This window comes from Lottia gigantea (genome assembly GCF_000327385.1).
Source record: "Lottia gigantea unplaced genomic scaffold LOTGIsca_138, whole genome shotgun sequence".
Lineage (NCBI taxonomy): Eukaryota > Metazoa > Mollusca > Gastropoda > Lottiidae > Lottia > Lottia gigantea.
In genome coordinates, this window is record NW_008707580.1 from 50,742 (window position 1) to 68,006 (window position 17,265).

General features: G+C 36.5%; 1 protein-coding gene across 1 annotated transcript in view; it reads right to left on the reverse strand.

Moving 5' to 3' along the window:
• LOTGIDRAFT_139618 (hypothetical protein) overlaps positions 1–17,265 on the reverse strand; it is a gene marked incomplete at both ends in the record, with an annotated part of 46,240 nt that overhangs the window by 11,189 nt on the left and 17,786 nt on the right. The window contains 19 exons of the mRNA XM_009049517.1: positions 6–228; positions 634–734; positions 1,663–1,726; positions 2,314–2,598; positions 3,071–3,184; positions 3,657–3,890; positions 4,757–4,798; positions 5,645–5,896; positions 6,846–7,026; positions 7,753–7,895; positions 9,049–9,257; positions 9,825–10,021; positions 10,240–10,402; positions 11,050–11,075; positions 11,536–11,647; positions 12,762–12,863; positions 13,260–13,404; positions 13,822–13,943; positions 14,377–14,460. Of these exons, the coding sequence (XP_009047765.1) occupies positions 6–228; positions 634–734; positions 1,663–1,726; positions 2,314–2,598; positions 3,071–3,184; positions 3,657–3,890; positions 4,757–4,798; positions 5,645–5,896; positions 6,846–7,026; positions 7,753–7,895; positions 9,049–9,257; positions 9,825–10,021; positions 10,240–10,402; positions 11,050–11,075; positions 11,536–11,647; positions 12,762–12,863; positions 13,260–13,404; positions 13,822–13,943; positions 14,377–14,460 (2,799 nt within the window). The remainder of the gene's footprint in view (positions 1–5; positions 229–633; positions 735–1,662; positions 1,727–2,313; positions 2,599–3,070; positions 3,185–3,656; positions 3,891–4,756; positions 4,799–5,644; positions 5,897–6,845; positions 7,027–7,752; positions 7,896–9,048; positions 9,258–9,824; positions 10,022–10,239; positions 10,403–11,049; positions 11,076–11,535; positions 11,648–12,761; positions 12,864–13,259; positions 13,405–13,821; positions 13,944–14,376; positions 14,461–17,265) is intronic.

Consider the following 17,265-nt stretch of genomic DNA (forward strand, 5'->3'; position numbering starts at 1 on the left):
CTTACATTTGATCATAATCATATAGACATCTATTGTACAACAATGAGGTTGTGGTAGACGCTCGCCTTTCTCCAGTAAATCGGGTACGTCTCGGGCTCGTATACTATCGTATGGTTTTAAACCATACGTCATCAATTCCCAGACAGTCACACCATAGCTCCATACGTCACTTTTATGCGTGAATATTCTGTGTTGGATACATTCTAATGCTAACCATTTTATTGGCATCTAGGAATAGACAAAGAATCATTTTAGAGTGTTCACATACAGACATTTTCAAGCATTTATGTGTAAATATTCTATGCTGGATACATTCTAATGCTAACAACATGTTTCAGGTTCTGCTTTAGTTGTCTGAAGATCAGACAGTGTGAAACTTTGAGTAACAACATGTTTCAGGTTCTGTTTTAGTTGTCTGAAGATCACACAGCGTGAAACTCTGAGTAACAACATGTTTCAGGTTCTGTTTTAGTTGTCTGAAGATCACACAGCGTGAAACTCTGAGTAACAACATGTTTCAGGTTCTGTTTTAGTTGTCTGAAGATCACACAGCGTGAAACTCTGAGTAACAACATGTTTCAGGTTCTGTTTTAATATCAATATATTGTTAGAAGAGATAAAATTCAAACCAACCTTGCCACCAGCAGCTTGATAAACTTCTTCATCATAATCTAATAATTTGGCCAGTCCAAAATCTGTGATCTTAACTTGTTGGGTATTCTGAGTGTTATGTACTGAAAAAATTAAAAATGAAGTTGAATTCACCTGAACAATGAAGATAAGGAACACCATGCAGTGTGCAAAGAGGGAAATTTTGCCAGAACAGCAGTACAAGACTATTATCTTTTTCGATTTCCAACCGTCAAGGGATCTTTAATGTGCACCTGATTTGGATAATGAATACAGGCAATGCTAAGCAGTGTGCAAGGAGGGAAATTTTGCCAGGACAGCGACATTAGCCTACTCTTTTTCAACTTCCAACTGTCGAGAGATCTTTAACTTGCACAGCCTGGGCCTCAGTTTATTGTCCCATCTAAAAGGACTAGACACTTTTTCCATGTCAGCCCCTCCAACATGCAGTGTGCAATGAGGGAAATTTAGCCAGGACAGCAGCATTAGCCTGCTCTTTTTCGATTTCCAACTGTCGAGGGATCTTTAATGTGTACAGCCTGTAGACGCTTTTTCCATAGACTGAGTCTACTTCGAGACTTCAGGACATATTGGTGGCGCTCGATTAGTTCCTTCTAAACAGGTTCTGTCTGTTCCAATTCTGCCCACAACCGAACGATACGAAAGCGGGTTGACCACATTCAAAATTTTCCCTTCTATTTCCTTTTCCGCCATTTTGAATTCTGTCTTCACCTAATATTTTTTCGGCACACCTGGACCACGTTCTGTTTCAACTGTTTTAATGAATGATTCCACAAAGTAGTGAAATATCTCTAGTCAGTAGAAAGTTTGATTGTCGTCTGCTAGGTTACATTTAAAGGGATTGTGAAAAGGTTTTCTAAATTTTTTAGCACACGTCAAAAGCGCTCTGAACTCTGTTTCAACTTGTTTTATTGAATGTTTAGTTGATTCTATAATTTCAGAAGTATAGAACGCACCAATCAAGCGAACCCATAACCTCATTGACCAGTGACGTAAGAGAAGTCTACTTACGAAGAACATTTCTAGCAGCTAAATCTCTGTGTACAATACCCCTTTCTTCTAGATATACCATACCCTACAAAAAAATATTGGCATTCAAAAATAAGAATTTAGGCTGTTTTAAAGGGACAGATTTCGCCAATCATACTTTAGTCTCAGAAACGGGAATTTTTTAGCTAAGCCAATCAGTAATAGTGTTCACAGCTCACTGTCAAAATTTGAGCCTTCAAATTCATGTGTGTCTAGAATTATCTACGTTTGAAAGTTAAAATGACGACTCGTCTTTTCTTGAGACACTCTGATATATAGAAAATACATCTATAGAAATAGTGAGTAAAATTCCTAGTTTGAGATATTTTTGAAGGAATTATGTGATTTTCGTACATTTCTAGTATTTCTGAAGACTATTTACATATATTCAACACTCAAATCAACCAAGCCAAGGACCATGTATAGTGTATCGTTGTATTTTTGAAGGAATTATGTGATTTTGGTACATTTCTAGTATTTCTGAAGACTATTATATATTTTCAATGACTAATCCTATATTTTGCCATATTTAAGAGGTTGCCTAACAACCATATATTTTCAATGACTAATTCTTCCTTCATATTGAAGAGTTCTTTACCTAACTTAACTCCAATACTTTTGAATTTTTCTTACCCTAGCAATTTGTGTACACCAATTCAGTAAGACCTTGGAACCAATATGGTCTTTGTTTTTACGAACGTAATCCAACAGACATCCCAGAGGCATCAGTTGTGTGATCAACATCATTTGTGCCGTCATGCAAACGGCCAGGATTCGAACGCAACATGGATGTTCCACTGATGTCATGACGCGGGCCTCTTCTAGTAATTCTTTATTCTGATTGGGCGATGTGCCTTCTTGTAAAACCTTAATGGCTACTGGTATTTTGATATTTTCACCTTCTGGAATCCAGAAACCCTGAAATACAAAAATTCTTTTTTAAGCACCAGTGGGAGCAGCCCGTAGCTAGAGAGGGGTCACGGGGGGCAAGGCCCACCCTAAGAAAATTTTAGCCCCCTCCTGGAAAATTTAGATGACTTAAATGACTTGTTGAGTCGCTATAGTTGAGCCCCCCTTCAAAAAATTTGCAGATCTGCCTTGAAAAATCTGGAGATTTGCCTTGATTGGGTGAAAATTTTTTCAAATACGTAGATTATAAACTCCAAATCTGCTTTAACCAATCAAATTTCTACCCTCTCCAGCCCTGGCATTTTGTGACAGGGTATTTATCAGGTTAGTCAAAAGGTTAATTTGACGAACGTTCAAGAGGGCTGTCGTTAGACCCTTACTGAAGTGGCTATATTAAAAATAAAAGCTCATTAAAAAAATGGACACTGGACAAATTTCCTCCATTGTATACTGTATGGTGTATCATGCAATTCATCCCTACCTTATATACAGTACCAAAAGCACCAGATCCTATAATTCCACCACGCCTTAAATCATTTTCTTTGATCAATTTTAACTGAGCCAGATCTGGTTTAGCTAGTGTTGGTGTTAAAGGCTGAAATGAATTCAAGCAATTATCGGTAAATATAAGATGAAGCCATAAAATAATCAAGGAAAGATCAATACCAAGAGGTTTGGTCAAGGACCCGCTGGTAGAAAGGATCCCCGTGAACCTAAGTTGTTATCCTTGTTAAATCAATATCAAGAGGTTTGGACAAGGACCCGCTGGTAGAAAGGATCCCCGTGAACCTAAGTTGTTATCCTTGTTAAATCAATATCAAGAGGTTTGGACAAGGACCAGCTGGTAGAAAGGATCCTTGTGAACCTAAGTTGTTATCCTTGTAAAATCATTACCAAGAGGTTTGACCAAGGACCAGCTGGTAGAAAGGATCCTTGTGAACCTAAGTTATTATCCTTGTAAAATCAATACCAAGAGGTTTGACCAAGGACCAGCTGGTAGAAAGGATCCTCGTGAACCTAAATCCTGTTAAAACCTTGTAAAAATAATTGTTTTTTTTTCCACTTACCACTTCCTCATCACAGCCAGTCATTCTAGCTGTCAATTTAGCTGTCTTTTCCTTGGCTTTAGCTTGTCGCTGGCAGCACCAGGCTATACACAAAATCAACAATCCAAGAACCACAACTCCAGCTATGGTAGGACCTACTATTATAGCCATTTTCTTCTTCTCTTCTCTAGAATTATAACAAATAATCATGATTACTGTATACTTGCAAATATAATGCACAACCTTTTTAACTTTCTTGCATCTTGGCTGATCTGTTTGACCTATATAGTAGTGGTAGTTGTTGCGTGAAGCAGACCATGCAAACTCTTTTCGAAACACCTGATGGTACTTCTCTTTTGAGGAGTCCACTAATATACAACTTTTACTCTCGATTTTGACATTCTTTGGACAAGATTTTGATTAATGGAACTGTCTTGCTTGTACAGGTGTCGTGCTTGAAGCAGACCATGCTTACTCTTTTCCAAACACCTGATGGTACTTCTCTTTTGAGGAATCCACTAATATACAACTTTTACTCTCGATTTTGCAATACTTTGGACGAGATTTTGATTAATGGAATTGTCTTGCTTTTGATAAATCTGGAAAAATCTGTCATATGGGTTTCAAAATTTGCTTTTACAGAAGCCAAATTTCAGCCAAAATTTGTGAGTCCCCTGGTGGTGCTTCTTCTTATGCTGGTCAGAGGACATCCGTTGCTTCATCTACAGGTAATTTCATTAAAGATGGGTTCCCTTATTTTCATTTATGAAAATGAAAATGCTAATACTTATATGAATAGAAAGTAGAGGTTTTCTAATGACTTTGAAAAATACCAGTTTGTCTCACATGTCCATAATTAATTCATAATTAGCTAAATTAGAAGAGAATTACCAGCAGAATTCCAATGAGTGACCAATCAAGAAAGGTCAAAAAGTATTTTTTTGTTTATCCAGACTGTACAAACATGGACAAAACATTTTCATCTTTAATAAGTTAATGACACCAAACGAAAATTTCACTTACTCAGCATTTTTGGTCTGTCTGGCTTTGACATCAGGATGAGAAGCATCCGCACAAACAGTATGGGAGGAAGTCGACTCGGAGCTATTAATATCGTCAACCAGAAACGGCACATCATCAGGGCATTTCAACGTACAGTTAAACTGAAATTATTAAGAAGTTTCAAACTTTAGAATACAACCAAAATACGATATGAGAGCTTCGTTTTAGGACTGGTGTCAGAGCAGATTTATTACAATCAAAAACTACAAACTATGACTTTTTCTCTTTTAAAGGGACGGATGCGTCATTTTTTTGCCGGATTATACTTTAGTCTCAGAAAAGGGATTTTTTTAGCTGAGTCAATCAGTAATAGTGTTCATAGCTCACTGTCGAAATTTGAGCTTTCAAATCCATGTGTGTCCAGAATTATCTACGTTTGAAAGTTAAAATGACGACTCGTCTTTTCTTGAGACACTGTGATATATAGAAAAGACATCTATAGAAATAGTCAGTAAAATTCCTAGTTTGAGATATTTTTAAAGGAATTATGTGATTTTCGTACATTTCTAGTACTTCTGAAGACTATTTACAAATATTCAAGACTCAAATCAACCAAGCCAAGGATCATGTATAGTAGTGTATCGTTGTATTTTTGAAGGAATTATGTGATTTTGGTACATTTCTAGTATTTCTGAAGACTATTTACATATATTCAAGACTCAAATCAACCCCCTCAAAATGCTGCACTTGTCCCTTTTAAGTAATCCCCCTAGAGTCTTATGTACTTTCCCATCTTTCTCTGCACATCCCTCAAAACAACATTCTGGAAGTCATCCATGTGTTTGAAACAGATACTCTTAATGACACTCTTCACCTTGGGAAACAGAAGAAAATCACAGACAGGTTGCTCAAGCACAGTGAGGTTCTTCTCAGCCAGGGGTATCAAAGTTTTGAAAAGTGGTACTAAAATTTTGGTCCAAAAGTTGGAATGATCCAAAAATACTAACCTTAGTAGTTTCTTCATTGGTATAGATCTTGAAATTTTTACAGGCTAGACAATCAGAGCTATCTGGTCCACGGCAACCACTCCGGCATTCGGTATGACACGTGTCACACATCTTCGTATCGTTGTTACCATAACTCATGGTATGACAGTGTTCCACGCACGTGCTTTGTTGAAAGTAATAACGACAGAGATTACAATAATACACTCCAGCACCAGTACACGTTTTACAGAATCTATGACACGGCTCACAAATCTGAAATAAATATCAAAAACATTAATATAAGTTAAAAAAAAAAAAAAAAAAAAAGAAACAGCCAATTTTGACAAGATAACAACTTAGGTTCAAAGGAATCCTTTCTACCAGCTGGTCCTTGGCCAAACCTCTTGGTATTGATTTTACAAGGATAACAACTTAGGTTCACAAGGATCCTTTTCTACCAGCTGGTCATTGATCAAACCTCTTGGTATTGATTTTACAAGGATAACAACTTAGGTTCACAAGGATCCTTTTCTACCAGCTGGTCATTGATCAAACCTCTTGGTATTGATTTTACAAGGATAACAACTTAGGTTCACAAAGATCCTTTCTACCTATTGGGTCTTACTCATTTATAATTGATATACTTCCTCATGTGAGCAGTTTTGTGCCAGGCAGAGTATGCTTACTCTTCTAGACACCTGATACCACTCAATTATAATTAATATACTTCCTCATATGAAAAGTTCATTAGCTGCTACCAATGTTTCACCAATATGTTGTTTTGGATTGTGGTTTTTGTTTTGCTGTTCGGTTTGTTAGTACTTGGTTTATTTATACATTAGCTGCTACCAATGTTTCACCAATATGTTGTTTTGGATTGTGGGTTTTGTTTTGCTGTTCGGATCGTTAGTACTTGGTTTATTTATACATTAGCTGCTACCAATGTTTCACCAATATGTTGTTTTAGATTGTGGGTTTTGTTTTGCTGTTCGGATCGTTAGTACTTGGTTTATTTATTCATTAGCTGCTACCAATGTTTCACCAATATGTTGTTTTGGATTGTGGGTTTTGTTTTGCTGTTCGGATCGTTAGTACTTGGTTTATTTATACATTAGCTGCTACCAATATTTCGTCAATATGTTGTTTATGGATTGTGGGTTTTGTTTTGCAGTTCGGATCGTTAGTACTTGGTTAGAGTGTCACATTGAAAAAAATAACCTACCCTTTTTCCAGCCAATGGATCGATGATATCAAATTTGACAGGTTTCATGTGATGTCCATCTGGACAGTTATCAGTATCCGTGGGCATGCATTTAATCGTAGAGCTTCCCTTCATTTGTCGGTATCCGACCTCACATGAATTACAGCCGTTCTCCCCAACATGATCCATCGGACCTGTACACCTACAAATCATAATTTATAGTCATATTTAACACCCAACAATTTACACAGATATCTACAAAGATGGGACTGTGGTTCACTTTATCCAAATAGCTTTGTATGAAGCAGCTAAATTATTCTAAGCAAATTTTTTCATACAAATAATTTCACATGCTCGTTAAGTATTCAAAGGTTTTGTGTGCGTTTTTTTACAAAACAAAAACTTGGTTAAATGCAAGCGTGTTGGCCCTTTGCCATTAGTGACGTCAACAAACGCTTAGTTTCCATGAAATTGCAGGAACCACAGACATCTCATTGAAAATTACAATGATGTAAATTGATGTTATCAGTGTCTCTGATACACATAAAAAATTTAGAAAACCTCTTTACAATCTCTTTAACAAGAACCACAGACGTCTGATTAAAAATTAGAATGGTGTAAATTGATGCTATCAGTGTCCCTGATACACAAAAAAAATTTAGAAAACCTCTTTACAATCTCTTTAACAAGAACCACAGACATCTGATTGAAAATTAGAATGATGTAAATTGATGCTATCAGTGTCCCTAATACACATAAAAAATTTAGAAAACATCTTTACAATCTCTTTAACAAGAACCACAGACGTCTGTTTGAAAATTAGAATGGTGTTAATTGATGTTCCTGATACACATAAAATATTTAGAAAACCTGAGAATCTGTGAGAAACAGCTATTTCTGAATCATGATATTCTAAGAGAAAACTCACCCATTGGCACAATTCTTGTGACATTTCTGACATACAGAGTTTTTGTCTGGATACATGATTTCAGGACACTCCGCTAGACAGATAGTATGATTGGTGCTGTCTATTATACTGACATTAATACAGCTATCACATTCACTTGGTTCCTATAATAGATACATAGTTTATTATAATACATAGTTTATCACATGATAAATACTCATCACATTATACTCAAAAATATCATAAATAACCATGACATCACATTCCACTTATATAATAACGTCATAAATACTTATTATGTCACAGTATACTCATGACATCACATTCAACTCATGACATCACATCCAACTCATGACATCACATCCAACTCATGACATCACATTCAACTCATGACATCACATCCAACTCATGACATCACATTCAACTCATGACATCACATTCAACTCATGACATCACATTCAACTCATGACATCACATTCAACTCATGACATCACATCCAACTCATGACATCACATCCAACTCATGGCATCACATCCAACTCATGACATCACATTCAACTCATGACATCACATCCAACTCATGACATCACATTATATTCATGACATCATAAATAATCATGACATCACATTCCACTCATGACATCATATTACACTCACAACATCACATTCCACTTATGATGTCATAAATACACATGACATTACATTCCATTTATAACATTACATAATACTCAATAACGTCATAAATACACATGACATCACATTCAACTCAAGACATCACATTATACTCATGACATCACATTCAACTCATGACATCACATTCAACTCATGACATCACATTCAACTCATCACATTCAACTCAAGACATCACATTATACTCATGACATCACATTCAACTCATGACATCACATTCAACTCATGACATCACATTCAACCCATGACATCACATTCAACTCATCACATTCAACTCATGACATCACATTCAACTCATGACATCACATTCAACTCATGACATCACATTCAACCCATGACATCACATTCAACTCATCACATTCAACTCATCACATTCAACTCAAGACATCACATTATACTCATGACATCACATTCAACTCATGACATCACATTCAACCCATGACATCACATTCAACCCATGACATCACATTCAACCCATGACATCACATTCAACTCATCACATTCAACTCATGACATCACATTCAACTCATGACATCACATTCCACTTATGATGTCATAAATACTTATGACATCACATTATACTCACCACAACATCAAGTAAATATTAAAGATGTAAAATAAGACTCACCGGACCAGTACAGTTATTATGGCATTCTTCGTGACAAGGTTTACAGATCATATTATCACCCTCGTAATGGAGTTCAATATGAGCACACGATTTAATACAGACATTTTTTTCTTCAATTCTATATCTCTTACAACTCAAACATTTCTCCGAGCCTGGTCCCCAGCAACCATCTAACGAACATTCTGGATCACATACTCTGTTTTCTGCCACTGAAAAATATAACGACTTAATGAGTTTGTTTTCTTACTTACTTAAAGGGACAGGTGTGTCATTTTTTTTGACCAATCATACTTCATTAGCTAAGCCAATCAGTAATAGTGTTCACAGCTCATCGTCAAAATTTTTGCCTTCAAATTCAGAATTTCCAAGGATGACAACTTAAGTTCACAAGGATTCTTTCTACCAGCTGGTCCTTGGTCAAACCTCTTGGCATTGATTTTACAAGGATAACAACTTAGGTTTACGAGGGTCCCTCCTACCAGCTGGTCCTAGGTCAAACCTCTTGGTATTGATTTTACAAGGATAACAACTTAGGTTCACAAGGATCCTTTCTATCAGTTGGTCCTCAGCCAAACCTCTTGGTAATGATTTTACAAGGATAACTTAGGTTCACAAGGACCCTTTCTACCAGCTGGTCCTTGATCAAACCTCTTGGTATTGATTTTACAAGGATAACAACTTAGGTTCACAAGGATCCTTTCTACCAGCTGGTATTTGGTCAAACCTTTACCTATACGATACATATGGGCGTATAGAAATGAAAACTGTATACTTACTACAGAGGGAAGTGTTTTTATTATGGGAGATAGTTGTTTTCTGTTGATTGGTAGACAGAAGTTTGGACCAGTTGATACTGTTAATATAACAGAGTTGTGTATTACCAGCAATCATTACACTTCCACGCCTGATCTGTTTCAAATTCATCAATTCTAGTGATTCTAACTTCGTCATTATTATACTCAACGATAATTCACTGAAAATAGAACACAGTGGAGTTTTACATCCGGCTTCTTGACAGCAAAATTTAATGGATTGTTTTAAAGATGTTTTCTAACTTTTGTATGTGTATCAGGGACACTGATAGCATCAATTTACATCATTCCAATTTTCAATCACACGTCTGTGGTTCCTGCAATTCCACTAGAACTAAGTCCCAAAAGCCCCAAAAACCTCCAAAATTTGGCCACTCACCTGTTAGTTTCACGACCATAAATATACTCCAAACTTTTAAAACACGATAAATTCTTGAAATCCTCGTGAGATGATTGGATGATCAGATTACCTGTTATTTCACGGACGTATTCAAACACTGTCAGATTGGCTGGATGTAATGGTGGAATATCATTATGTTTATCTCTGAAAATATGAATTCATTATAGTTATATTGTGGTCTGAATTATTCTATTTTTAACAAGATTTACTTCCCTTCTATTTACTGCTTAGTGGCACTTGTTTGGAGCTTTTGGACGGTTTCTGTCACTTTCAAGATTTTCCTATCAATATTCTTCTCAGTCATTTTGAATTTTGTCTACACTAGTGCTGGCACGATGTATATAGGGAATCAACATGCCACGATACGCATATAATGTACGATACTTTTCATTCCATAAAAGATAGCTTGCCAGGCAAGGTAACATACGCCCACTGGCAGCTGGCAGAAATAATAAAACAGTCTTTAGTGACTAAAGTATGAATTTTCTCATATTGAAGAAATTTATTAGTTTGAATTCAATTACATATATATATGCCAGTTATTAATGCTGAGTAATTCCACAAAATTTTTAAAAATCAATATCAATAACCCAAATACAAATTATCTCATCAATATACATGATCACACCATGTTTCATTAAAATCAATTGAAAACTGTAGTCTCTAATGTGTTCACAAACAAATTTTGACATATTTTTCCTAAGTCAAGGGCAATAACTCAAAAACTGTTCATTAAAACATCATCACATTCGACCTTCACTAGGACATCATCATGATAAATGATCACACCAAATTTCATTAAAATCAGTTGAAAACTGTAGTCTCTATTGTGTTCACAAACAAATTTCAACACGCTTTTCCTAAGTCAAGGGCAATAACTCAAAAACCGTTCACTGAAAAATCATCCAATTCCAACTTGACCAAGATCTCATCAATATACATTATCACTTCAAGTTTCCTTAGTCAAGGGCAATAACTCAAAAACCATTCATCGAAAAATCATCAAATTTGAACTTGACCAAGATCTCATCAATATACATTATCACTTCAAGTTTCCTTATTCAAGGGCAATAACTCAAAAACCATTCATCGAAAAATCGTCAAATTTGAACTTGACCAAGATCTCATCAATATACATTATCACTTCAAGTTTCATTATAATCAGATAAAAACTATTGTCTCTGGTGTGTTCACAAGTCAATTGTGGACAGACCGACGGACCGATGAAATGACGGACAGGGGCTACATTTCCACGTTGATGTATAAAAAGCTTACCCACTAAAAGTTGGTGTTAAAATTTTTAATGTTCCTTGAATTCTGGTACAATCTGTAAACCTTTCTAGATTCTCAGCGGTTAGAAATTTATCAGGTCCTGTCCCAAGACACGCTGGAATACAAAATCAACATATTAGCATAGCATAGCATAGCATAGACCAGAGGTGAAGAATTTATCAGGGACTGTCCCAAGACATGCTGGAATACAAAATCAACATATTAGCATAGCATAGCATGGACCAGAGGTGAAGAATTTATCAGGGACTGTCCCAAGACATGCTGGAATACAAAATCAACATATTAGCATAGCATAGCATAGCATGGACCAGAGGTGAAGAATTTATCAGGGACTGTCCCAAGACATGCTGGAATACAAAATCAACATATTAGCATAGCATAGCATAGCATGGACCAGAGGTGAAGAATTTATCAGGGACTGTCCCAAGACATGCTGGAATACAAAATCAACATATTAGCATAGCATAGCATAGCATAGCATGGACCAGAGGTGAGGAATTTATCAGGGACTGTCCCAAGACATGCTGGAATACAAAATCAACATATTAGCATAGCATAGCATGGACCAGAGGTGAAGAATTTATCAGGGACTGTCCCAAGACATGCTGGAATACAAAATCAACATATTAGCATAGCATAGCATAGCATAGCATGGACCAGAGGTGAAGAATTTATCAGGACCTGTCCCAAGACATGCTGGAATACAAAATCAACATATTAGCATAGCATAGCATAGCAGACCAGAGGTGAAGAATTTATCAGGGACTGTCCCAAGACATGCTGGAATACAAAATCAACATATTAGCATAGCATAGCATAGCATGGACCAGAGGTGAAGAATTTATCAGGGACTGTCCCAAGACATGCTGGAATAAAGTACAAAATAAAATGAAAAGGAATGGAGTTTTACATCCTACTGTTTGTGCTAATGATTAAGCCAACAGTGTACAATGAGGTAAATTTTGCCGTGACAGTCTTACTGCTACTCTTGAATTTCCAACTAGGGCACGATATATTTGCCTATCTCTACAGCAAGAAACTTTTTCCACAATCCCTGTAAGGTAATCACAAGAACCATAGACGTCTGATTGAAAATTGGAATGGTGTAAATCGATGCTAGCAGTGTCCCTGATACACATAAAAACATAAAAAAGTTATTTTGGATGTCTGGTTTTGCCGTTAGTTATTTGGGTTTTTGATAAACCTACCTCTTGGACAGGGACCTTTACACTGTTGGCAGACACCATTCTTGTCTTCCATTTTCCCTTCTGAACATTGTATAACACACAAACCATCTTCATTCAACATACCTGGCAAGAAAAATATACAAGCATTTAATTGTGGTCTGAGATTCACCTTGAGAAAATAGTTGTTACTTCCCTTGCATTAACATTGTAACATCTATATTGGCCTATCTACAAGCAAACCTGGTTCGGCCACAATGTCAAGCTATCACGAACCTCATCTTATACCTTGACTACAATAGTCACTTTTCTTGAATCTTCACAATGTCAAGCTTTTACCAACTTCATCTTATACCTTGACTACAATAGTCACTTTTCTTGTATCTTCACAATGTCAAGCTATTACGAACTTCATCTTATACCTTGACTACAATAGCCACCTTTGTTGTATCACATCTTTACAATATCAAGCTTTTACCAACTTAATCTTATACCTTGACTACAATAGTCACTTTTCCTTACCTGGTGGACATTCTTTAACGCACAGGGCTCCGTAAGTAAATCTGGCGTTAGGGTTGGGAACTTTGATAAATTTCTGGCTGTCGTAGATTTCTTGTAGTGGACAAAATTCAACACAGGCCCCTAAATCATTGAAGTTTCGACAACTCTGTAAAGACAAAAATATAACAAGTTTTTACTCGAAGTTTGATGTAAGCAAGGAAATGATGTAATGGTAAGATTTCAACACTCTAACCGACTGGACTACAGAACCAACGACCACCATTTGTTTGAGGTAACCAAGCAAGTGATGTCATATAAAGGTTCTAACACTCTTGCCAACTGCGCTACAGACAGTGGCCTTGCTACAGGGGTAGGGTGTGGTTGGAGGCTCAGGTTTAACCCCCCACTTTCAAATTTTGTATTATTTTACAATGAATGACCTGTGGCCCCCCCTGGAAAATTTTGTGGTCACTGTTCAGCCCGCTCACATAATGTTTCCTAGTAACACCACTAGCTACAGAACCATTTATTCAACGCAAGATTTCAACACTCTACTGCGCTACAACCCATCCCCTATACTCACCAAGCAATCTGTTTTCTTGGGCCCAGAACAACCAGCTGCACACTGTGGATGACAACATTGGTTGGGAAGTTTACCATAACACCTTCCATCACAGGATCCATGACAGACTTCACCTTGACTCACTGTAAACAAATAAACGATAGCTTGCCAGGCAAGGTAATATACGCCCACTGGCAGCTTTGATTTTAAATAAAAATATTTAGCAGTACAGTAACAATCACCAGTATGAAATATTCAACCTTCAGTCATACACTTCTTTTAAACTTTTTGGGCCGTTACTGAACAATGTTACCAAGTTTTGTCAAAATCTGTCAAGGATTATGCCTTCTAGAGTGTTTACGAGCAATTGTGGACGGACAGACTGACGGACGGACAGGGGTGCCGACAATATTCGTCCACATAGAGAGATGTGGGCGTTAAAATATGTCTCCTATGTATTCTAAAGATTTTAACTAATAATATTGAGCCATTATGAAGCCAAACATCAAAACTAGATCAAACTGTTTAATTAACAATTAATACTCTCTGTTTTTAATTAACCCTTTTAAAACTTACATTTTTGGCACATATCTGGACCTTCACCCCAACACGCTTTGGTCTGTTTGGATTCTTGGTAACACGAATCGTGGCATTCCCCACCTGAAAAATACAAAACATATCAACATATAATTAGTGGAAATGTAAAAAAAAATGAAATGAAATGAATGGTGTTTTACATCCTACTTTTCTGCATCATGTGGGGTAATGAAGATGGCAAATGCCATGCAGTGTGCAATGAGGGAAATTTAGCCAGGACAGTGGCACCAACAACATGTTTCATGTTCAAATGAAATGAAATGAAATGATTTTTATGTCCTACTGCTCTGCATCATGTGGGGTAATGAAGATGGCAAATGCCATGCAGTGTGCAATGAGGGAAATTTAGCCAGGACAGTGGCACCAACAACATGTTTCATGTTCAAATGAAATGAAATGAAATGATTTTTATGTCCTACTGCTCTGCATCATGTGGGGTAATGAAGATGGCAAATGCCATGCAGTGTACAATGAGGGAAATTTTGCCAGGACAGCAGCATTAGTCTCCTCATTTCGGGATCTTAAATTGTCAAGCTTTTTAATGAAATGTAATACACAGTTGTCATTAGATACATTTGTAAAGTAACGTAACTTTGATGCCAAAAGTTGGAATTCTAAATATTTTCCCATCGTTTTTTTTTTGTGAAAAAAGAGCCAAAAGATGGAAAGATACGTCTGTAATTCATTTTAATAACATCTTCAAAAACCTCTTAGAAACATCGTAAATTGTGATTTGGAACTCTTCAATAGTGAGGGGGAAAAGATCTGTGTTTGCCAAGATTTGTAGCTGTCAATACTTGGGAGGTACTTGAATGATACTTGAGGTGTCTTGATGAAGAATCGCACTGATATGAAAACTAATCTAAGTCGTGATCTATTCAAAGAAGCCTGATTTAATATTTTTTTAGAATTTCTACAGAATATTTTACACTTAGTTATCTACTTTTCAAGAGGTTGGCAAGATAAGTTAGAGTTAATTTAATCAAAAATACAATATTTTGGTTGATGCAATATTCCTGTACATGAATTCAATGCAGTGTACAATGAGGGAAATTTTGCCAGGACAGCAACATTAGCCTACCCTTTTCCAACTGTCAAGGGATCTTTAACGTGTACAGCCTGTAGCACACGAGGCCTCGGTTTATTGTCCCATCTGAACATAGCTATATAATTCAGGCACTGTCACTGAGTGAAAACACACTAAAGTTTATGAAAGAATCTTCGAAACAAGTATAGTCATCCACTAATAGCACTTTACTTCACCGGCGTAATGTCAAATCTGTAAGCCACTGAGTGGGTCTCACAAAAACAAATTATCTACAAGTTCATTGAAAACTGTTCTCTATCTCGTCTGCAGGGTTCTTCTGCTTCCAGGAATCCACCACTACTAATACTGTACTTTTCAAGAGGTTGGCAAGATAAGTTATAGAGTATTTATTACACAAATACAATATTCATATTTTGGTTGAAGCAATTTTCCTGTACATGATAGGGCAAATGAGGGCTGGCAACTCCATGCAGTGTACAATGAGGGAAATTTTGACAGGACTGCTGCACTAGCCAACTTTTTTTCCATTTTCAACTTTTTGTCCCATCTGAACAACAAGATGCTTTTAGTTTTTTCAATACATGATAGGGCAAATGAGGACTGTGATAACACCATGCAGTGTGCAATGATGGAAATTTTGCCAGGACAGTGGCATTAGCTTACTCTTTTTCAATTTTCAACTGTCGAGAGATCTTTTACGTGTACAGCCTGTAGCGCAAAGGGCCTTGGTTTATTGTCCCAACCAAACGACTAGATGCTTTTAGTTTTTTCTGTGTATGATAGGACACATGAAGACTAGCAACACCATGCAGTGTGCAATGAGGGAAATTTTGCCAGGTCAGTGACATTTGCCTGCTCTTTTTCGATTTCCAACTGTGAAGGGATCTTTAACGTGTACAGCCTGTAGCACACGGGGCCTCGGTTTATTGTCCCATCTGAACGACTGGACACTTTATGTCAGCCCCTCTTACCTACATCACGGACAAGGGAAAACTAGGTTAAATGGTGTGCATGATCATTTCAATTTTTGTCTCTGACAGTTCCTCAAGTTCCTGCAAGTCTGCCAGTAATCAGGAAGAGATTATTCCAAGAATAAAAATGATTCTGCTGAGCCTGTCAATATCTCTCAGACTGCTAATTGGTCTATGAAGAGAACTTGTCAGGAATAAACATCAAAAAGTTGCTATGGAAAAATTTGGAAAAATATCGAAAAAACTTTGTTGGAATAATTTCAGTCCTGCAAAATTTTACTTCTGGCAGATTTTCCTGCCAGGTCCAATTCCTTTGGCATTGAATTGATAAAAGGGATTGTAAAAAGGTTTTCTAAATTTTTATGTATATCGGGGACACTGATAGCATCAATTTACATCATTCTAATTTTCAATCAGATGTCTGTGGTTCTTGTTAAAGAGATTGTAAAGAGGTTTTCTTAATTTTTTATGTGTATCAGGGACACTGATAACATCAATTTACATCATTCTAATTTTCAATCAGATGTCTGTGGTTCTTGTTAAAGGGATTGTAAAAAGGTTTTGTCTAATTTTGGAATGGTGTAAATTCAAAGTGAATCAATATAACATTACAATGAAAGAAAACAGAATGAATATTTCACAATGGAAACTGTTAGAAATCAGAATGAATGAAGAAACATTAATCTTCGAACTTCAGATAAAAAAAAAGTAGAGTTTCTCGTGAATTTCATTGCAAGATGGAACCAATTATTTGTCCATTTGCTTTGAAATCATTTCCACGAGAGGAAACATTACTACAAATTTTCTCAGACGCGTTCGGAAGATAGTTTTTCGCCTCATTACAGTCGG